The sequence below is a fragment of the Lacerta agilis genome, chromosome 11 (genome assembly GCF_009819535.1).
Source record: "Lacerta agilis isolate rLacAgi1 chromosome 11, rLacAgi1.pri, whole genome shotgun sequence".
Lineage (NCBI taxonomy): Eukaryota > Metazoa > Chordata > Lepidosauria > Squamata > Lacertidae > Lacerta > Lacerta agilis.
The window spans coordinates 28,135,680-28,159,588 of record NC_046322.1 but is presented as its reverse complement, the minus strand read 5'-3'; the positions used below and the strand labels follow the sequence as shown (position 1 = coordinate 28,159,588).

Sequence of the window (23,909 nt, the reverse complement as noted above, 5' to 3'; positions counted from 1 at the left end):
GAGAAGAGGAGGTATACAGGCCATTGTCTGTGGATGTTACTACCATTTAGAAAACAAATGAAAAACGTATATTACATTTTGGCACGTTTCTTTGTCTCATAAATTACAGTTGCCCTATTTGTTGATGCTTCAACATAATCTTATTTCTAAAGCATTTTAAGCCTTGCTTTCCCTATAGCTTCAAGCTAATATTTTCTCCATCCACATTTGTATAAGCCAAATGGTATGTTAGCCTGCTTTTTGTGTGGGTGCGGGGGAAGCCTAAAGGATTTGAAGGAAATTATGCCTAGAATTTCAGTTTTACTATTCTATGATTAAAAATATTCAGTTGTACGCTATAAGATATTGTGCATTACAAGCTGTGCTTAAGATGCTTACGCTTGCTCTCATTGCTAAATGAAGGCTACAACAATTCTGTAGTTTTAGCCATTCATCTGAAAGAGCCTAAGGCAAACCAAACATCCTAAGCTCCTGAGCACATGCAAGCTAATCAAACTTTCTCCTTGACATTATTACTATTCTTGAAACTGACGAGAATCTTGTGTTCCACCAGGGCTCTTAAAAATTGCAAAAGCTCTATTGAGTGGAAAGAATGCTCCTGATTGTTCCAAAGGATTTTATGAGTGGATACAAACAGTGCCTCTCTAGGATTCTTGTATTTAGGAGCCCAGATATGGGTGGAGGTGGTTTGATGATCCTTAAGCTTTGGTGAATGCCTTTTGCTGAATTGAGTTTCACTTTAATAGTTAGCTAAAATCTGCTTTAAGGATACCTCTTTATAAAATAAAGATTAGTACTCCACTTGAAGAAAATAAAGATTAGTACTCCACTTGAAGAATTTGAATTCAGTAGAATGAAGAATTTGATGGGATAGACATTTAGTATAAACATTCTTAAATAACGCAATCATAACTGAACTTTACCAACTTTGGTAGTATAGAAAATAAGCCTGTGCTCTGTGTTGTTACCATAGAAATTTAGCAGATCGAAATTCATGTACTGAAAAATCTTCCAATGCAGTTGACTTATTTTTCCTTTTTTATCTTATGGGCTATGGTTCTAAAGGTGTGTACAATCCATTCAAAAAGTAAAATAAATATATAATAATATGAACTACAGTTATTTACATTATATACAGTAAAGGGAAATCTTGGCAGCACCCTGAGGATACGAGACATGCTTCTTCTGCTTCATAATTGGGTAGAAGGTGAAAAGGGTGCTTAGTAGTTTCATTGTGTGACAGGAGGATGTTGCAGGAGGTTACCATGGGGTGGTTTGTATGCAGGGGATTGCACAAAAGGGAGTGGGGAAGCATGAAGATGGGAGCTGAAGGTGAAAAGGGGTGCAATAGAAGAGAAGTGGCTTCAGATATGGGACTGGGAAGTTGAAAAGCAAACTTGGTAGTTGCATGGGGTGGGAAGAGGAAACTCTAGGGCAGAGGTCACCAAACTATGGTCTGCGGGCCAGATATGGCCCACCGAGCTTGTTAATCTGGCCTGCGAACCTTGTAGACCCTGCCGCCCACTCAGTCAGTCCCTGCACTAAACAGGCGCAGCTGACTGACTTTTGCGATGCGGCCTGGCTTCTGATTTGCAGCCAATCAGAAGCCACGGACGCCTCTGAGCGCCGCCACTTCCCTCCTGCTGAGGCGGCCGAGCGGGAGGAAGCGGCCAAGCAGGAAGGAAGCGGCAGCGGCGTGGAGGCTGCCTCCGCTGCCCAGGCCAGCAGCATGGGCTCTGCGCTCCACTGAGACAGGACGCCAACACTGCCGAAGACGAGGTGTCGGCATGAGTTGCATCGGCGGGGTGTGTGTGCTTTTGGGAGGGGGTGGGTCCGCCCCCCCAAGGTCTGAGGGACAGTGGACTGGCCCCCTCCTGAAAAAGTTTGCTGATCCCTGCTCTAGGGGAATAGGGGAATAGCAGGGGGCTGGCAAATGGAGTGAGCGGGAGTCCAGCCCCTAATGTGTGCTGTAGAACCTAACAATTACAGCACTGAATACACTTTTGAGCATTCATAGAGCAGCAGTAGTCAGTATTTCGCACCCACAATTCTTTGTAGCAAAGCTGTTGCCTCCTGATGTTAATAACTGCTCACCACAGCTGAATAGTAGGGAAGAAAGTGTCAGACTTCAGAGCACTGATAGCTCTGCTGAGACTGCCATGGTAGCAGAAGAGTTGCCACAGCCAACAGGGAGGGCATCCACAGGCCACATAAAAAGGTTCCCCTCTCTTGTACTATAGCATTATGATGTGATAATGTCAGTAGTACATCTAGCAAAATTATGCAGTTTGTTTTTTTTCAGGGCAAGAAGTGAGAATCTGTTCACTTGGTTGTGCAATGGAAAATGCAGATAAAGGCAATGCTTCTTCCAGAGAGGGACTTCTGCTTAGACTGGGCCTCAATGATAACAAAGCTGGAATGCAGGGGCTGGATAAGGAGAAGATCAACAAAATCATAATGGAAGCTTCCAAGGTTTGTTTGTTTAAACTCTCACAAATGCTTTAGCTATTCACAGGTATTGATTACATTCAATAAAAACTGTAGGGTTTTTACTAGCATGCTTTATTGTTTAGTGAAGAAGGCAAGGTATCCTCCACATCCATTTTTTTGGGATGTGTATCTGTGTTAAGAGAATATGTCTGCAGGCAAGTACTGACTCATCTTTAATCTCTGTGCAGTGCTTGTCAAATTTTAGGCATGCTGTAAATTAAAATGAAGCTGAATTCTAATCAGTGTGACATGCCAAATAATTAATTGCTTTTTTAAATTGCTGCCTTCTGTGCAAATTTTGAATATTGTGCATGTAACACAGAGGTAATGTTGCAATGCCTCTGAAATGTTGTGTTTGGTAACATAATGCTAGCCTAGTGCAATATTTATAACATTTTACCATGTTGCTCAGTGGCTTATCAAAAATAATGCATCATCACACAAACAAAATGTGTGTGCAAAATTAATATTCAGGCAGCGTCTTTTGCTGGTGCTCTGTGTATCTTCATATAATTTTTATTGAGTGACTCCACTTCCACCTTCATTTGCTGCTAACTGCTGTGGTGTCTGGCATCCTGAAAGCTGGGGCTGACTAAATTTTTAAAATGTGTTTTTAATGTTTGGTATAACTTAAAAATAATTATGTAAGAATTACCAGTATATCAAACTGCACTAGACTGGATAAGGCTAATGATGGATATTAAATAATTTAAATCTATTTTTCAGGGTTCTAAATTTTATGAAAATGAGCTGAAGAAGGATCAACAAGTTAATGAGCGAATTGAAAAAATCCTGAAATTAAAAAGTAAAGTAACCGACCAACAGCTTATGAAAGCACAGATAAAGGTAATATGTATAAACATGATTCATTTAGGAGAGGAAAGTATTTTTAGGCAACCCACGGTATTAGCCTCATATATAAACATGCAGTTAAGCTTACTTTTGACAAAGCATTACCACTTAAATAAATAAAAGCTTGTTTGATAAACCTGAATGATATGTGAAGCAATCTCTTGACCAAACTCAATGTGCATACCTCTGAAGTGCCTCAACTCGTCTTTCAAGTCTGCTAACCTTCAGCTTTAATGCTCTCAGAAGCTATTGTTGAATTTCTATTCTTGTCATGGTGGGAGTGAGGTCAGTGCATACCTTCCCAGCAATTTTGACCATTATGACTGAGGGGAAAAATCTGTAAATATCAGCGGTTTAGATACAGGAAAAAATAGATTCAAATTTAGGTTCTTTAATTTTATTTATTATACAGTGCTGGGAGCACTTTGGAATTGGATTTAATATAATGATTTGGTAGTTCAAAAGGAAAACAGAATAGAAAAACTGTGGGAGAAATTTATATTATTGTTCCTCCTTACTTCAAAAGCTATTACATATCTGTGATTATATTCAAGATCTTAAGCTCATATTCATATTGTTGGTTTTTAAATATATGTTGTATATTATCAACAAGTAGATTTATGTATAAATTTTCCAGTCACCCAAAGTCCATGATAGGAATAGGAGGGTTCCCGCCCCTCAGCTGAGCAAGCCCCAAGGTCTCTGCTACTGGCCCGCTTGTGCTTGAGGCATTGGGGCTCGCTCAGCTGGGTGAAACCACCACTGCTCCTGAGTCCCTCTGCTACCAGGCCCAATGTTGAAACCGCCACTTGTAGCAGAGGGACTCAGAAGCAGCGTCGGTTTCACCCATGATATACCACCAGGTCTGCCCCTCATACCGGTCCTGGATGATGTATCAATACACCGCCAAGGACTAATTCAGATGCATGGCTTACATTCACAGGGAGCCATGCATGTAGTATTATGGGCCCAATGTTGTGGAACTCTCCGTTCAGGTCAGACAGGTCCTCTTCCTGTTAAAGTTCTGCCACCTACTGCAGCCTTCTTGTTTCTGCAGGCATTTTAGATGCAGCTTTAACCACCACCACCACCCGTTCTGTACTGTATTTCTTGTACACTGCTTAGAGACTATTGTAGATAAGCATTATATAAATTGCTAAAATAAAGAAAATAAAATAGCCATACTAAGTTTATATTAGAGCTTCATATGAGTTACTCTGAGCCCTTCTTTTCCCCATACACAGAGTGCAAGGTTGGTACCACAATTACCATATGTATGTGCACCATTTTCCTGTGCTACGATAAACAAACAAAAAGTAGCGTAGAAGCCACGTGGTGGTTGCTTTGTAAGACAAACCTCAGTGACTTGGGACATTGATTAGAAGCTGTAATTTCATTTATTCCACATCATTGCAAACTGAATGATTTGTAATGGCATGGGGAGGTCATGAAGCAAGACCCATTATGTCTTTACATTGTTTATGTGTAAAGCTGTAAAGCAGTCCTAAAATAGTTAACGTCTAAAGTGCCAAAGCTATTCTTATAGTCTTTGCCAAATCAGATACTGTTTTCCCGCACAGCAAGATTACCAAAATATATTTTCCATTTGTCTCTGTATGTTATATTACTTTCCTTTAAAGAGTTATATTGATAAGAATCATTGTATGCCACAAGAAAACTTATCTAATTGTATATATTTACTTATGTGCAGATGGATAAGCTTGCAATGAAGTTAGATCAGAGCCGTGATCTTAGCTGTACTATTGTACACATTGACATGGATGCCTTTTATGCAGCTGTTGAACTGAGAGACAATCCTGAATTGAGAGACAAGCCCATAGCAGTGGGGTCAATGAGTATGCTGGTAAGGTGGAATATAACATTTGCTACAATTCTCTCCCCCCACTGCCCAATATTTCCAAGTAGCTTGTTTCTAAACTTGTGGTAAAGAGATATTCAAGCTGAAAAGTTAGTTCAGAAAACTGTGCTTGTTTGTTTATTACATTTTAATCTCACATTTTCCCTAAGTAAGTTTAAAGCAGCATGCATGGTTCTCTCACCACCATTTATTTTCATGAAAACCCAGTAGAGTAAGTTAGGTAAGAGGTGGTGACTGGCCATAGGACACCCAGTGAGATTCATGGCGGGTGGGGATTTGAATTTGGCAATGTACATAATACTGCCACGATCCAGCAACATCCCCGTCGCTTCCTGCTACCTCTCCCCATCCCCCACCGCGTTCGGTGGGAGGTGGGGGGAGGCTGCTGCGATGCCTGCTTTTGGGATCGGTGTGCGGCAGGGAGGTTGGTGGAGGATTTCCTCCACCACCCCACACGCTGCCCTCTGATCCCAAAAGCAGGCTTTTGGGATCCGTGCAAGGTGCGGGGTGGTGGAGAAAACAGCAGCAGGTGCGGGGTGGTGGAGAAAACAGCGGGGATGCTGCTGCTTTCTCCACCACCCCGCGTGCCGATGCCAAAAGCAGGCTCATCCCCGCATGCTTTAAAGCGTTCTCCCCTCATCCCCATGTCCCTTTAAAGCAAGCGGGGATGAGCCACTGTGAAGGGAGAAGGGGCTCCCCCTCCAGCGCCCCCTCCCTGCCTTTTAGAGGAGGAAAACCTATTTTTTCCTGGTTTTCCCCCTTTAAAAAACAGGTGCGTCTAGTGGTCTGGAGCGCCTTATGGACCGAAAAATACGGTGCCTAATTACCGGTAGTTACTGTATTCTGACCGCAATGTACAAGCCATTTTAAATGGCTTTATTGCATAATTTTAAAGTATGTCTTGTCTTTTTAAGTCCACTTCAAATTATCATGCCAGAAGATTTGGGGTACGTGCAGCCATGCCTGGGTTTATTGCCAAGAAACTCTGCCCACATCTTATTATAGTGCCATTAAACTTTAAAAAATATGAAGAAGTAAGTAAAGAGGTACGTGATTTCTTTCTACAGCAGAATGCACATAGATTTAGAGTGCAATCCTAACCCCACTTACCCAGGAGTAAGCCCCATTCGATTCAGCGGGACTTGCTTCTATGTAGACATGGTTAGGATATCAGCCTTGCTGATTTGATTTTGTTACACGTGTTCCTTGAACTGCAAATGGTGATTGTTAAGTTTCATGTTTTAATTAATTAAGTTTGCTCTGAAAAAGTAAAGTGTTAAAAATGCCATTATAGTTTGATAAACATAATAGTTTGGTGGGGCACATGCAGGTGGTGCTGTGGTTAAACCACTGACCCTCTTGGGCTTGCCAGTTGGAAGGTCGGAGGTTCAAATCCACATAATGGTGGTGAGCTCCCGTTGCTCCGTCCCAGCTTCTACCATTTTAGCAGTTTGAAAGCATACCAGTGCAAGTAGATAAATAGGTACTGCTGTGGCAGAAACGCGTTTCTGTGCTCTCTGACACTCGTCATCATGTCCCATTGCACCAGAAGCAGTTTAGTCATGCTGGCCACATGACCTGGAAAGCTGTCTGTGGACAAACACCAGGTCCCTTGACCTGAAGTGAGATGAGCGCCACACCTCATAGTCTCTGTTGACTGGACTTAACTGTCCAGGGGTCCTTTACCTACCCTTTACCTTATAGTTTGGTGGTAAGGAGGAGGGAAAGGTACTTCTTCCCTGCTCATGATTGAATGAATTCCTTCTAACAGACCTAGCCTTAAGATAAGGAAATTTATTTCCTCAATTAGCACCTCCTAATAATGTTGTATTGAATAGCATTCTCATTTGAGATTAGCATTCTTTTCTGCCAACCTATATGGTCCATGGGGTCACGAAGAGTCGGACACGACTGAATGACTGAACAACAACAAATATAAAGTTTGAGAAGAAATGGATGCTTACTTAGCATAGCCCTATTTTCTCTTTAAATGTGAGGAAATAATTTTCTTCCTTTAAATTTGAAGAAAATTTGTTTTGATTTTGCAAGTAGCAAAGATCAACAAGTATCTGTCACTATCTTTGGTGTATAAATCTCATCTTAAAAAGAGGTTCACACACAGTAAAATAATCACATTCACACACTTGAGTAAATAACTTTACATTTGCTTCTAGTGCGGTTGTTGTAACTGTGAACCATATGCAGTACAAATTTGGAATGTCAGTAAATTATTTATGATTTAAAACTCTTCTAGTATTGATCAATCATAATGGAATTTTAAAAGAATGAATGATACAGTGTTGGTATTGACTGAATGCATGGTACTTCAGATGATTTTTTAAATTTGTTTTTTTGCTATAGCAGCACAACTTTACATTTTTTTTAAATTTTATTTACCAAGGTTAGGGAAATACTTGCTGAATATGATTCCCACTTTATGCCCATGGGGCTTGATGAAGCCTACTTGAACATAACAGAGTACTTAGAAGGAAGAAAAAACTGGCCTGAAGACAAAAGGCAGCATTTCATCAAAACATACAACTCTGCTCTAAATGGTAAGCAATTATCTGGAACTGCCAGACCAAAATAACATTTTACCTTGCTTTTATATTATGACTTGCTATGTCAGGAAATCATGTGGCTAAATATTAGTTTTAATTATTAGCTGCTTGCATGTAATGCTAATCTTGAAGCAATTTAGTTGAAACACTTTAGGAAATCACCAGTGAAGTTTCCTTTTTAATATTGCAATTGTAATTAAACTTAGTGGAATTAATGTTTTCAGAAGTGGAGAGTTGCAGCCATCGTTAAAAGAGCAATAGTTTGCCGACAAGTCTCATGGTGCTAATTTTCAGAGTATCACTTTTTCAAAACAGTGTTGGCACCCAAGTGAATACTCCATAGAAGCAAATGTCACAACCCCCATCCAGAGCAGCTGCCTGGGCTCTGACTTCTGTTCATATGTGGAAGGCCTGGCCAGATTAATAAGACCAGCAGCAGCAGCAGGAGGAGATGCTGGAAACTGAGACAGGCCCCGGCACCATGACCAGACCTGGGCGTATTGGACTGTGAGACTTTGAGTGACAGACCTTTGAATTGGAATTTCCAGAGTCTGTGCCCTTGAAGCTTTTGTTCCTTAGGAAACAACCATCTCCACACTAGGGGACTTTGCAAATCCCCATTTTGACCTGTCAACACAGTCATTGAACCTGTAGGGAATTGGCTGAGAGAATGGGAAATATTAGGCTCCAGGCCAAAGGTCTTCTCCTTTAAGATTTTACACTCTTCAACAAAGGAGCAGAGTCTGGGAGAGGTAAACCTGGCGCTGGAGGAATACAAAGCTTCTGTCCAGTTCTAGATTTCATTGGAGCAAGTTGCTCACATGCTTCTCTTCACAGTGCTGCAGCTGTCAGGCCCCACATTGCCCTATGAACTTCTTATCAAAGTTGAGACAAGTAGTAAGCTATGGATCAATAGTCTGATGTCACAGTCTGGAATTCCAAGTGAATTCTTGATGCTATTCTATGCGAGATTCCCCATTTCATTTCAGTTGGTGGCATAATTCATTCAGAATAGGTTATTTCCTCACTGCATTCTTGCTTATGCTAAGCAGCTGATGAGCATTGACCAAGTGTTTAATAATTACCAGGGTGATGCTCCAACTGTATACAATGTATCATGTTGCTCAACAGCTTCAGTTATAACTGATGAGCAGGTGCTCAATCAATTCTTTACACAGTTTTCTTACAACAGGTACACTGGTCAAAGAAGCATGTTGAGAAGCATGTTATTATGTAAACTATTCCAGTGTTTTTGTGAGGCACTTGGAGCATGGTTTACCTAGGGATAGCACTGTACAGATGCATGATGATGTTTTTTGATATGTGGGCTTGGAGTGAATCCCATTGTGAACCTGAACTGAAAGTGACTAATACCATAGAAGAAGTAAATGCTGAAAGGGTTTATTTTTTATCTAAAGAAGTATTATTATCTATGTAAATGTACACAGTTTTAATCCGTGCAATTTTTTATGTTGCTCATTTAAATGCATTAAACATATTCCTTTGTTTGGGCAGTAGCAGGACTTAGTTTTTCCAGCCTTGGGGTAATTGGCAGTACAGTAATAACAATGAGAATCTTTTGTGCTGTTTGTAAAAAATATTTATAAGAGCTTGGAAAATGGAGGGAAAGGGAAGGTGTCATTTACTGTTTGTTTAAGGGAACTAGCAAATGAGATTATTTTGCTTATAGAATTCCGATAGCTTTTGACCCTTTTTATTCTGAGGCAAGCAGAATATGTATAGCAACATGTGACGAATCAAATTTGAGTGAAGATACGCATGACTGTTCACCAGTCTTATTTGATGATGATACTCTGATGTATAAGCAGATTGTTCACCCTTCTCTGCTGCACCTAGAACAACAACAACAACAGTCGACAACTCAGATAAAGCCAGTTGTCTTTGGAGCATCAGCTGAGGAAGTGGTAGAAGAAATTCGCTTTAGGATTGAACAAAAAACAAGACTTACTGCCAGTGCTGGTAAACAAATTTATATTTATATTATTAGAAATATTTAAAGTTTCATAATACTTCTCCAGTACATCTCAAGAGTTTAAAAGTAGATTCACAAGATCCTTGTTATATGAAGAAATGCACAGGTTCTGTTTACAGAAAAAAATTAACTGACATAAACATAACGACTTGCTAAAACTGCTGTATCAGGGTAATGTGCTCAACCTCAAGAAATGAACATCCTGAACTCTTCAGGCTTTAATCAACATCATAGAAGCCTTGCTATTAAACTTGGTCTACTCTGTAATGGCATACAAAGTGGTATAGTGGGGGGGGGGGGAGGCCGCGGCCCCGGGCACATTTTTTTGAGGGGGCATGACCAGGCACAACCATGACAGGTTTGTGCATCAGAGCCTGACTCTGACACGCAAGCGAGTTGTAGAGACAGCTTCCTCGTATAATGGCCCGACGCTGCCAGCCAGCCGCAGCTCCATTCCCAGGTCAGGCTGGACCCAGGAGCAAAGAAGATGAGAATTGGTGACAGCTTTGCCCCCCCCCCCCCCCGGCTGGGCTACAGTGTGCAAGTGCACCCTCTGCGCCACTTTCCAAGGCGAACCACAGCAGGCTCTTTCTCCACCCTGTTGCTCTCAGGGGCATGCACTGTTCAAGGCCATATTAAGGTGGTTGTCATTCATAAATTAATGTTCTTCTTTCTGTTCCTTTCACATTCTTGTGTGTTGCTGGGTGTGGGTAGGAAGGTTTTAGTCCAGAGACTTTACAATGACATCAGAAAAGAGTGCAGTTATGTTTTCTTATGTTGTGAACTGCTCAATAGTCTTTGGATGAACGGTGGCATACATATTTAAAACTTGTTAGGATCTGCATATATATTTTAAAACAGATTCAACCGAAAACAAAATGATTATTGTTTACTACACAAACCTCATCATAACTATTTCTAAAATCCTTAGGAGCAGAAGTAGCAGGTTGGCGTTTTGTATTTGTTTGACGTTTGTTGGTTTGTTTGCTCGCTTAGGCATTGCTCCAAATACGATGTTAGCAAAAATGTGCAGTGATAAAAATAAACCAAATGGTCAATATAGAATCCCCCCAGAAAGAGAAGCTGTGATGAACTTCATCAAAGATTTAGCCATTAGAAAGGTGAGCTGATTAATTTATTATTCAGTGTTGTCATCCTTATTACTGCTGGTAGACTTGTTTACTGTCCTAAACCCTCTTTGCATCTAAATTTAACCCTTTACTATTTTATACTTTACTATTTTATACTTTAATGAAGTATGAACTCCCAGTTAGATATTTTCTGGTTGAGGACTTCCCACATCAGGAATATACTGAAGGGTATCTGTGTGGATCCTGCTGGGAAAATGTGACCAACACCCCTAGTGTTTTCTGTTATTATTTGGTGAGCAATATAGTAAATGCCTTGGGAAACTCTTGGTCCTCATAACATCACTGGAGATGAAGAATGCAGTATACTTTGTCTGTCATTTAAATAATAATTTACACTTGGACACTGAAAATGCTATGCTGTAACATCACAGTGTGACTAATACTCTTATACCCTCCAAAGAGTAAGGTTCCTCTTACTTGCTGTGATGGTGACCTGTGATTTTGAGGACCCTTTTTTAATTTAATAATTTGATCTGTAGGTTATATTCTTTTCTCTATCCAGAGCATGAACCAAGAAAATCAAAGCTGTTAATGTTTTCATTTTTTGTTGTTTCATGATGGTTCTGTTGTTTATGATCTTGGACTTTTCAAAAACTGCATTGAGTACTTTGCTAGGAAGTGCTATAAAAGTCTGAGAAATATGAAATAAGACAAACATTTGGGGTAGCTCAAAACAACAAGAATCAGGTATGGCTAGTTATAATACCTTTTACAGTATATGATCAGCCAAAAAGTTACAAAGTGATCAAGCTGTGAAAGAACTTTGCATATAGGTGAAATTTATTAAATATGCTTTCTGCCAGCATGTAATACTATCTAGTTTAGCTTCTGTTTATTCTATCCCAGTGCGCTATATTAAACTCTGATTTTGCTAATATAAAGATTACCACTTTTTCTTTGCCTTTGCTCTCTACCTTACAAAGGACTTTTGTGTTCTGATCAGTTTTAGAGTAACTGCTGCCAAAGAGAAAGCTACATTGTTGTTGTTTTTTGCCCCAGTAGTTTTGATGTAACCTCAGATCCTTTTCTGCATTTGGCACATATGCAAAAATGTTAAAATGTGAGTGGGAGGTACTTGTGTTCTCATTCTTCAGGGTTTAGCTCCCTCCCCCAAGTTTCTAGAAGTTAAATCCCCAAAATGGGAAATAGATATTTTTAAGGGCACAGAAAGCATACACATGGAATACTAAAACACTATGCAGTGCAGTGCTTTTGCTAATGTATTAGGTTGGCTCCAGAGAAATGCCCATGTCTTTTTCTGCACCTCTTTCTGTTCCACCCACCACCACTCTGTCCCAACATTTTTCAGGGGCTGTAACACAAGTGGCCTGGGGAAATCACTGAAAATGAGGTGAACAAATCTTTAATGAATGTGCTGCAAGGCTTTGGAGGACTGCTTGAGAGGAAGGACAGGAAAGTCACCTGCTCTCCTCCTTCCAAATGTATTTCTCTGTTTCCAACCCATTATGTTTTCCTAGTACAACTGTAACCAAAGTAACAATCATCCTCTTGTCTTCAGTGGAGGATAAAACTGTGCAGAGCAAATGAACACTGCAAGCATTTAAGAGCCTTCTCCAGTGTGCTCATAGAGAGGGATGCAGCTTGCAAAATAAACCTTGCATGTGGAATGTGTCTATTTTCATCTGAAATGTTGGAGGGTATTCTAATAGGTTTCAGAGGGCTCTAGGCAGACTGAGTTGTGGACTCCCATGTGTCTGCCCCCTCCCCAACAGCAGTGGGCAAGTCCCTTTTCCTTATTCTTTATATGGAAGTGTGCTGCAAAACACAGGCTGAGCCTGCAGCCACCCATCATAATCTTCCCTATAACATCCCTGAAAAAAGAAAAAGTGATGTCAGTGGGCCCTAGAATTTGCCTGACCATGCTGGGTGCCGTCATCGGATATATGTACAGTGGTACCTTGGTTCTCAAACTTAATCTGTTCAGGAAGTCCATTCCAAAACCAAAGCATTTCAAAACCAAGGCACGCTTTCCCATAGAAAGTAATGCAAAATGGATTAATACATTCCAGACTTTTAAAAACAACCCCTGAAACAGCAATTTAACATTAATTTTACTATCTAACATGACCATTGATCCATAAAATGAAAGCAATAATCAATGTACTGTACTATATAATAAATAGGACAGTATTGTAGATGATAAAAATTAAAATTTGTGTTATTTTTTACCTGCACTGATGACAGTCATTGTTTGGATGGGGGGCTTTTATCCATTTCCGCAGTCACCTAATCAATCAATCAATCAGTAGCTGAACTGGGTTCCACACAGTCACAAAAACAAATTAACCGAAAAAGCCTCAAAAACAAAAACGTAAAATAAATAGCAAAAACAAAAGCACCAAACTTAATCCATTCCGGAAGTCCGTTTAACTTCCGAAATGTTTGAAAACCAAGGCGCAGCTTCTGATTGGTGCAGGTGCCCCGGAAACAACAGCTGACAGCCTCATCTGACATGAGAAGGAACAATGAGCATCACCCTGTTTGCTCAAGGAATATTATCTCACCAGCCAAGTGGAGCATGCAGTTGCTTAGCCCTCAGAGGGTTTTTTCAACAAGGGGAGAGGGGAAAAAAGGAATGGTGTGGATTCCTCACCAGCAATTTCTTGCCCACCAGCCACAGGGAGCTGGTAACAGGCAATTGCTTATCCCTGCAGCATGGCTTTAATAAATTAATTTAAGTTGCAGGTAGGAGTGATAGAAATTATCCTGTTCACTCAGTAGATGGGCGTTCCTGAATATGTGTGTGTGTGTGTGTGTGTGTGTGTGTGAAAGAGAGAGAGAGAAGGCAAGTATGTAAATACATGTGTGTGTATCTGTAGTCTGCACATATGTGAGACTAAGGAGGAAGTTTGTGATGTGTGCTCTGTGTGAGAGAGAGAAAGGGGATGAGGTCTGCATGTACATGGGCGTAGCCAGGATTTATATGGGGGGGCAGGACACCCACCTGTCATCATCCTCTGTCTGGCTCTGTCTAGCAGATTCAGAATGAGATGTCTCAACAACAGTTTTTTAAAATTACTTTCTTTTAACCACATGTGCGCAGAAAGATTTGTCAAAATCTTTCTACAATTTTATACTTTTAGTTAAGTATTTTTATTTATTTACTTGATTTGGGGGGGGGAGCTGCCCCCCTGCACCCCCCGGCTACACCCATGTGCATGTATGTTCAGTCTGTATGAGTGTGTGGTCTCTGTGTCTCTGTGTAAGAGGGAGGGAGGAAGGGAAGAAGGGAGGAAGAGTGGTGTCTGCATGTATGTGTGAGAGACAGGTGGATGTATGTATTTGTGGTCTGTGTGTCAGTGCGAGAGGGAGTTAGTTTGGTGTGGCCACCTTGTATATCTTTTCTGGTATTTGGGAATGTTGTTAGCAGCAAAAACGTGTGTGTGTGAAATCCATATTATATAACCAGAACAAAACTGGTTGTTCAAGGGGAGGGGGGGCATGAAGCAGCAATGAGTGTGCTCACTAGTTTTGTGTTATGCCACACCCCATGGCAACCATGTAGTGACTGGTGCCTACTCCACCTTCTTAAAATGCAAAATGTGCCCACGGATCCAAAAAGGTTGGTGGCCTCTCTTCTAATTGATTCAACATTGGAGATTGTCCAAATGTCAATGCAGAAGAATGCAATAGGTTCACCAGCCATGGACAGAACTCAACAGGGCCATATAATTATTCATATTTTTTTAAAAAAGTTATCTTTTAAGTTAATGAATTAAGCACATGTTGCCCTTTTCTAACTTACGTTAAGTGCTCCAAATCTCAGAACCTTGTTCACTTTTAATCACTGGTAATAACTATGACTGGTGAATATTCTCACTTCCAGAGAAAATGTTTGTAAACTATGGTTTCATTGTTTTCCTGTAAGTTCACTGTTTTATTAGTGTGCATTAACTCTCTTCCAGGTGCCTGGCATAGGAAAAGTAACGGAAAAAATGCTTAAAGCTCTGAACATTGTGACTTGTTCAGAACTTTACCAGCAGAGGGCACTAATTTCTCTTCTCTTCTCTGAAACATCTTGGCGTAATTTCTTGGAAATCTCCCTTGGTTTGGGTTCCACCCATTTAGAAAGGTATTTTGTGTGAATGGGTTATGTTCATTTTAGATGCTTTCTAAATCTTTTGTTAGCTTGTAACATTGTTACATGGGGACGCAGGTGGCGCTGTGGGTTAAACCACAGAGCCTAGGGTTTGCCGATCAGAAGGTCGGCGGTTCGAATCCCCGTGACGGGGTGAGCTCCTGTTGCTCTGTCTCAGCTCCTGCCAACCTAGCAGTTCAAAAGCAACACCACTCCGGTGGGAAGGTAAATGGCATTTCCGTGCGCTGCTCTGGTTCACCAGAAGCGGCTTAGTCATGCTGGCCACATGACCCGCAAGCTATACGCCGGCTCCCGCAGCCAGTAAAGTGAGATGAGTGCCGCAACCCCAGAGTCGGACATGACTGGACCTAATGGTTAGGGGTCCCTTTACCTTTACCCAACATTGTTACATAAAAGGAACAAAGCCAAGTCAATAATATGTTTCCTCTAACCGTTCCCACAGTATTCTTGAGCTTGAAGTCTTTCACAGCCCTGCTTAAGATCCTTAACTGTACAATAGCAACATACATTTATATCTTTTTAAAATAGTGGGTTGTGTTCGATGCTGTCCATGCACAAGCAGAACAGACTTTCACTTGTTCAGTGGGACTTTCCCTTTCCTCCTTCCTGCTCCCCCGCAGCCACAAAATCTGCTCCAGAGGGTTGGGGGACCCTCTGGAGCAAATATTGGGTATGTGCAAGGGGCTGCAGAGTAGGGAAGAGGGTGGTGATTTCTGCTTACACAGTGCTGAATTTTGTCCAGGATCTTTCAATAAACGAAGCTTAGTTGGTGAGTCTTCACATGTTTTCAATTTTATTGTGCTCTTCTAAGTGCATTTTGAAGAGCACTATGAAACTGTTAACTTACCAAAACTGGTGAAACTTAAATTACCGATGTTTTTATTCCTGTTGGATCATATCCAGCTATAGTGATTATAATTTTTGAGGGGGGGGAGGTGGGACGTGGGGTTCTGTATGTTTGTATTTGTAATAATGGTGATAAATCATTATATATAAATGTTAAATAAACACACCTGGACACTCACACTTCTTTTTTCTTTTTAAAGGGATGGAGAAAGAAAAAGCATGAGCACTGAAAGGTATGTGCTCAACTGGCTTTTAGAACCTTTGTATTGATTTCACTGTTTTGTTGTTTGCCAGGCCAAGCTCCTTTTGGGAGGAAGAGCAGGATTAAAAACGCACTAGGGTATATAGAACTAACATGCTTACCATACAAAATGTGGAGCTTCTTCTGCTTGAGGAAAAATATTTTTTGGTTCTTTGGCGATAAAAATGTGATTCTAGCATAAACAAGTCTTTTTCAATTAGGGAATCTGAGAACTGTACTGAAAGCCATCTTTTCTTGAAGATTAGTAATGCCACATAAAATGCTCATTACTGTTCCAAGAAAACTTATTGAGCTGTTTTCCCTTTATTTTATTGAAACAGTAACGAGCATTTTGTTTGCAGTTCTAATCTGGTAGAAAGAACGGTCTTCCAGAAGAATGACTAGGTCCAATAGATAAATGCTCTATTATGTTAGAATCACATTTTAATAATAATAAAAAACTCTCAGAAGTTTAGTTTTCCTTAAGCTGTTCAAGCATTTATAAAACAAGATTTATAAGGCCTTATGAGAATAATTGCACAAAATCTCTAAGATTAAAAAAAATCAAGAGAAAATTACCATAATGGGTTGGATCCAGGCCAATGGAGTTGTACTTGGGTCCCATTGAAATCATTGTAAACTGTTAGTTATTATTAACTGGATTCCCACTAATTTCAGAGGGGACTGAGAGCAACCTAGGGTTGTGTTCAGTGCTGCAGAAGCAATGTTCTGCTCACACAACAGCACGCCCCTTCCTCTCCTTTCCCTGCACAGTGCCAACATCTGCTCCAGAGGGTCCTCCAACCTTTTGGAGCAGATTTTGTGGGTGCAGGGGAGAAAAAGTGGGAAAGTTCCACTGCAAAAAAAAAACAAAAACAGAAGTCTGATGCATGAGCAGTATGGCAGTCCCAGATGCAACCCTTAGTCAGGATTCAACCCAACATCATTTCTGACACTCCATTCATAGAATTGAATCATAGAGTTGGAAGAGACCACAAGGGCCATCCAGTCCAACCCCCTGCCAAGCCCCCTTAATTCGTTCTTAAGCCTTTATTATTCAGTAGATGTTTGTTTGTTTGTTTTTGCAAATTTCTGCAGCTTAGCTTAAACCTTTATATTTTTATTACATGGATCAGTAAAACAAGGTCAAGTTTCTCTATGCTATTTTAGGATAGACTATACTAATCATTGCTATGATTATGATTACTTTTCTTTTGGCACATAGGACATTTAATGAAATCAGTGCTGCAGAACAATACAGCTTGTGTCAAGAACTTTGCAGTGACCTTGCCCAGGATTTGAAAAAGGAAGGACTTAAAGTGGGTAAATTTCTATAAAATGTCAGCACTCAGATCTTCTGCATCCCTTGTTACAGAATTTACATGGGAGGTATTTTTGTTTTAGCTTTTTCTGGTATATGAATTATTTATGCAAGAATTTGTTTAGCCTAAAGTAATCTTGTGTATCTTAAAATCAATTCACCAAGTAATTTTTCATAGAACAGATATTATAGTAAAAGCTGTTAATTAGCAGAAGAAGGAACAGTAATGGATTGCCTGTGGTTTTGCTCTGGCCAAGCATATAATGTTCAAACATTTGAAGGGTATAACATTATTCCTCCTCATCTAATTCATAATAGATGCCGCCCAAGGCAAACATTGTCGTTGAAGAGACTGGTATACTGTATGAACTTCCGTTACCCTGCCTAATCTTGACATTTATGGCACCACAAGGAGAAAGATTCAGATGCGTCTAGTAAAAGTGTATTGTCGTAGTGGTACTATATGCTTATAGGAATGAAAACCCTACTTGAGCCCACTAGGAATCGAGCCTACTCCTGTTTTACAGCCCTTCCCTAGCTTTTATTCCTTGGTCATATTAGAATTTGACAAATAGAGAAATGCAGATAGTTTTTTTATTTCTATGACTGAACAAAATTAAGACAGTTGAATGATCAGTTGCTTGGCAGCCCCAAATAAGATTAAAAAGAACATGAAATGTCTGTGAAAAGTTAATTATATATAATTGTGAAAAGTTCACTGCAACGGCTTGATTGCCTTATTGTTAAGCTAGATCTGTAATCTCAGGGTATGTCCATTTCAGAAAGAAATCCTAAAATTCTGTTGGTTTTAATAGGCTAGAACTGTAACTTTAAAGTTGAAGAATGTAAACTTTGAAGTAAAAACAAGAGCTACTACAGTAATGTCTGCAGTTTCTACTGAAGAAGAAATATTTGCTGTTGCTAAAGACTTGCTTCAGTCAGAAACGGAGGCTGTGGCCCCACAACCTTTACGCCTGCGACTGATGGGTAAGTATCACTTCACATTTTTTATTGATGGTTAGAATTCTATGTGCAACATAGGTGTTGGATGGAAAAGGCTGTGCTACTTATTGCACCTCTCTTCTTAATGTTGTTGTTGGAAAGCATCAAGTATCGATATTGTGGAAATACGAATTGTTAGAATGTTTTCTTAAAATATACAACATTGTTTATTTTCTTGAAATATGCAACATCTTCCTTTTAAACAATATTGGCAACAGATTTACTTGGTTTTCTAAAAAGGAGAAGTGTGGTGCCAGATTGGGTATGAATTTAATCTACCAATGTATGCAAGGGGATTTTTATGCAGAATTTGATTTCCCTGAACCTCAGCTTTCACTTAAAAGAATAGAAAGTATACCATCATGTTTAAGGAGATGCCACTGAAAACCTTCAGGCAGTGTCAGCAAAAGGCTGCAGAATTCAAGGGATGAAGAAATTGTATAGGTTCATGTCTATTGTTCATGGCCTTTGTTATAATACTTTTCTTCTTCCCTTTACCATGTAACTTGTTCTGCTGTTACTTGCCAAAATTTCCAAATAACACATAAATGCAAATACTAGATTTCTGAATAAGGCATGCTAACTTACCAGACTCTATTAATTTTTGCTGCAGAAGACTTTCCTAATTGTGGGCACCAGGAACACTTTATTTTGAATTTTAATCTTTCTTTCATAAATATTGATTAATATTTAAAAATCAAAGATCCCAAGAGAACCTTCTTACTTTATAAGAAACGTTCTTTTGGCATCATATATGTTGAAGTGCAGCAATGTTTTAAAAACTCTAAAATCCATAATTTTGAATAGCATGTAGATTTTAGGCTTTCATGGTGAGGGTTATTAAAACGATCTATTTGCAATAGTTTTTTTTCCAATTTATATAGTGGATCAAGACTGTAATCCTGGTCCAAATTGCATATACTGTACAGTGGTACCTTGGTTTAAGAACAGCTTAGTTTATGAACAACTTGGATTAAGAACGCTGCAAACCCGGAAGTAGGTATTTTGGCTTGTGAACTTTGCCTTGGAAGCAGAACATGTTCCACTTCCTGTTGAGTGTGTTCCATTTGTAAATTGAGTTCCCCACTGCTATGGGAAAGCACACCTTAGTTTAAGAACGCTTTGGTTTAAGAATGGACTTCTGGAACGGATTAAGTTCATAAACCAAGGTACCACTGTACTTAAATTCTATTCATTTTGATGAGACTTTTAAACTCTGTTGCCATTCAACTATATGCTGCATATTTATCATATTCAGGTATACGGGTATCAGGTTTTCTAAATGAAGAAGAAAAGAAATATCAACAAAAGAGCATTGTTAATTTCCTAGAGCCTGGAAAACGTATCAGTACTACTGGGCTCTTCCCTAGGAAATCGGAAGAGGATTTTTTTCCAAATGCTTCTGAGAAGGAGAGTTTTTTCAATAAAAAGCGAGCTAATCAAGCAGCTTCTTTAAATATGTCTCCAAACAAGCAGAATCTACAAGATATGAAATCATTAGTGATGTCAGTTGAACCAGCAGAGAATAATGGTGAACATCAGATCTTCATTTGTCCTGTTTGCTTTGAAGAACATCAAGATAGCACATTAGAGGCATTTAACAGGCATATTGACAGGTGCCTTAGTGGAACATTGGAAGAAGATATTACAGATAACAGCAAATCATGGGAGAATACAACTGAGTTGTCTGTAAACATGGAAAAGAAAGAATGTCAGAAAGATAAAACAAGTAAGCCACAGATTGAAGTACAGTCAGCAGATATAGTTGATAATGCTACAAACAGAGGCACAGACATTTTTCCTAAGCTGCAAGATGATGAACACAGTAGGGAAAGTGAGTGTAGCCTTTCTAGTAACTTTGGATTTGATACATGTGCAAAACAGGATTTTTCCTCTAATGTCTTACCTGTGGAAAAAGAAGAATATTTTGAAGAGCCCAGTTCTTCAGAAATTAAGTTGCCATGTTTTCCTGATGCTACTGAAAACAAGGTTTTAGTTTGCCCAGTCTGCAATTTAGAACAAAAAACAACGGACCTTGCTCTGTTTAACAGGCATGTGGATGTTTGTTTGAACAAAGGAATTATCAAGCAGTTGACAGAAGAGTCAAAAAGCCTCGGTGAGTATTCTGTTTATCACTCACTTTTTAAAAATGCAAAATATATTTTGAACACATTAGTACCACAAATATATTACAGCAAACTAATTCACATAGGTGTTTGCAAAGGAGTTGGCCATGTCCTGTTTTATGAAGCAATAGGCTTAAAGCTGCTTCATGAACTCTGATGTACTTAGGATATATAAAGATATAAAACAAATTATGCCAGGTTATTGATTTGCCCATGTTCTCTGGAAGTTATATGGTACATCAATCCTACCTTGGGTGAGGACCACCTAGAATGGGAAGTTTGCTTCCCATACATTATGAATAACCCTTAAGACTACCTAGTATGGTAGTTCCCCTCCCCAAACCCCAGGTTCCCACTTATCATACAAACCTCCTGCAGAATCTATTATTGTTTTAAATTAAAACATTGTGAATGTTCCTCATTTTTCTTCAGGAATCTTGGGCAGAGGACAGAATAGTACAAATTTTGCAGTAGGAACAAAACGGTAAGCTCTGTGTGTGCCAAGTAAACATTTCTTTGAGAATTTATAACAGGGGTAGGGACCCTTTTTGATGCCACAGACCAAATCCTTATCAGGTTTGGCTTCACAGACCAAATTTGACAGGTGAGCTGAGATGTTGACCTGCCAATCACATTACAGCTCTATGGTGTCACATGCTTGACTGGTGGGTTGTCAAAAACTCTTGCAAAACTTTGCAAGTCTCCCCACGCTCTCCCTTTGAACGCATGAACTCAGAGGTTTAAAGGGGGAGCATGGCGAGACTTGCAAAGCCAGCAAGCGGGGGGGGGGGAGAGAAAGAAACCTCTATCGTATAGTCTCCTTTCTCCTTGCAGCCAACTGGCACCACCTGCTTGAATATTTAAAGGGGCAGTGGGAGAGATGAGAAAAGAAGCCTTTAAACATTTGAAAAGGCAGTGACAGCAGAGGATGGGGCAGAGGAGAAAGGAGCCAGAATAATACAAGCTTCTCTTTCCCATTCTCAGAGCAAGGTCATTGGATTCAATCATTGGGTTGGGTTGGGTATTGGCTCCAACTGGTGGTCGGAGGGGTCCTGTTTGAAGCTCTAGTTTTCAGCATCTTAAACAGGAATGTTGGGCTGCTTGAACTATTGCAGGGTAAAGCCCTGCCACTGTTGATGTCATCTGATGGACAGGTCAGTGTGGTTTAAAGCACATCATTATCAACCACAGTTGTTTAATTAATTTAATGGTATGTGTTTTTCTTTCATTTCAGGTCTGGAACAGTGGTTCCCCAGCCGACATCTAAAAAAGCCAAGTCAAATAATTCTAAGTGTACTATAGAAAGTTTTTTCAAATGAATACTATTTATTTTAAGGGCATTTTCATCACTGTTAAAGTACAATACTTTAAATATAAAGTACATTGCTCAGGATTATGCAGGCCTTATATTTGTGTAAAAAATTTATAGACACTTTTACACTATTCAGATCACTATTTTATTATCAATTATTTGCCTTACAATAACACTTCATATTTTGACTTCTTTAAAAGTCATTTTCATAGCTCTTTGATAGAAAAGAAAAAATGAAGGATTGAGCTTTCAGTTGGTAATGAACAGATATGCTTCATAAATCAAAGCTTGTTAAATTTGGGCTGATGATTGGAGCAGTAATGCCAAGATTTAAGACTTGGTTCACCTTCTGTTGTGCTATACAAAAAGTTTATTGTAGGCAGTGATGAAGTCGTAGTATATTTAGCACCCTGCAGTCAAACACTTGAAGTATCAACTACACACACCAAAATCCTAACTCCAGTTAATTTAAACAGGAGACCTGCTCTCTCTCCATAGGCAGTCAGAACTTCATGTACCATGACTAAATTATCTTAATACTAAGTCTGTACCTTGGATATGGGGCAGCTACTATGCCTTATTTGAATGAGAAGAAAAACATTTTTTAAACTTGTTTATGGTTATCAATATCCAAGAGCCCTTGGACAGACCTAATTTGTACTGTTGGAACATTTTCTGTTCTGTGGCTTTGTGGAAACTGTTTTCAGCACAATTGTCCAAAAGGCTCTGCTTTCCCGAATTAATGATTAAGGAGGCAATGCACTTAGTGAAGTCAACTAGACTAATTCAGCAAGACTAGAGCAGTGTAACAGATTCACTGTAATAAAAACAGGGTAGGAAGTTGTATAATCAAATAAATCCAGCCTGTGTGTCTAATTCTCCAATAACTGATCTCATAAAGATAAGATAAATGATATTTAGCTCTTAAGTGAAGGAATTTTACCAATCAAATATTAAAGATTATGAAGAGAAATGTTAATTTCATTTGTTTACATTTTCCAAACATTATAAATGGTACATATATATGTGTGTGTGTGTGTTTATATAAACTATCAAATGTTTTAAAATAATTTTATACATAATATATTCACAATGTAATATATCTTCCAAAATAAATCTAATATAGAATATATTTTCCAAAACAATTTGGTCAGACTTCTATCACGTTTATCATAAAGTTGCTACTCTCTCTGTAATGCAAAATAAAGTGGCTCTTTAAAATGTATGTTAGTTATTAGAACTATACTTTTAACTTCTCTGCTTTAGCAGTAAAAAGACCGGTCTCAGCTTCTCCAGTTCTACATATCCAACCTGTGCCTTAATAGCTCAGTCCTGTGGAATAGATTTGGTCATTTTGATGCAAACTGCTGTGAAATTGCCATCCATTATTTGATAGTTGGAAAAAGCTCTGCCTCTTGCTTCCAAACAATCTGGGGATTATACCAGTAGTTTACTGTCCCACCATAGAAAATGGTGGGGAAATGGCATTCTATTGCTTAATTTCAGAGTCGGGATCAACACAGGTTAGTACAAGACCTTTTTATCTCGTGAGTGACATTCTCTTCAAGGCAAGCACACATGATAGTGGCAGGTGGGACCAAAGGCAAAGGTGGGTGGGGCAAAAAATGTAAATTTTACCTTTGTACAGTAGGCTTGTTTATACACATACACCTCTATTCTCCATCCAGGCAAACAAGAATCATCATAGAATCAAATAATTGTAGAGCTGGAAGGGACCCTGAAGATCATCTAGTCCAACCCTCTGCAATGTAGGAATGTGCAGCTGTTCCACATGGGGATTGAACCTGAAACCTTGGCATTGTCCTCACCATGCTCTTAATTAACTGAGCTTCCATGACATGTTACAAGGAGTTCAAGGATACAATTCCAGCCAGGAAAAACACTCTAGGCTAGGAGGGTGTGAAGTAAGGCCAGTGATCGATGGGGCTGTGGAGGTGTGACCTGGGGATGATCTCAAGGCAGCGGTGGAGCAAGCTGCTTGGCTACCCAGGGCG

General features: G+C 39.5%; 1 protein-coding gene across 3 annotated transcripts in view; it reads left to right on the top strand.

Annotated features, from left to right (window-relative positions):
• The window catches only part of POLK (DNA polymerase kappa), a 29,298-nt gene extending 6,181 nt beyond the window's left edge, over positions 1–23,117 (top strand). For 2 of the 3 annotated variants that reach the window (XM_033164115.1, XM_033164116.1), the window contains exons 2-15: positions 2,303–2,472; positions 3,217–3,336; positions 5,054–5,206; positions 6,136–6,267; positions 7,623–7,776; positions 9,640–9,762; positions 10,772–10,896; positions 14,853–15,019; positions 16,093–16,125; positions 17,359–17,452; positions 18,270–18,441; positions 19,715–20,572; positions 21,015–21,066; positions 21,817–23,117. In XM_033164115.1, the coding sequence (XP_033020006.1) occupies positions 2,338–2,472; positions 3,217–3,336; positions 5,054–5,206; positions 6,136–6,267; positions 7,623–7,776; positions 9,640–9,762; positions 10,772–10,896; positions 14,853–15,019; positions 16,093–16,125; positions 17,359–17,452; positions 18,270–18,441; positions 19,715–20,572; positions 21,015–21,066; positions 21,817–21,901 (2,403 nt within the window). In that variant the 5' untranslated portion in view covers positions 2,303–2,337 and the 3' untranslated portion in view covers positions 21,902–23,117. The remainder of the gene's footprint in view (positions 1–2,302; positions 2,473–3,216; positions 3,337–5,053; positions 5,207–6,135; positions 6,268–7,622; positions 7,777–9,639; positions 9,763–10,771; positions 10,897–14,852; positions 15,020–16,092; positions 16,126–17,358; positions 17,453–18,269; positions 18,442–19,714; positions 20,573–21,014; positions 21,067–21,816) is intronic. The other variant, XM_033164117.1, reaches the window with a different exon arrangement.
• Positions 23,118–23,909: the final 792 nt, after the last annotated feature.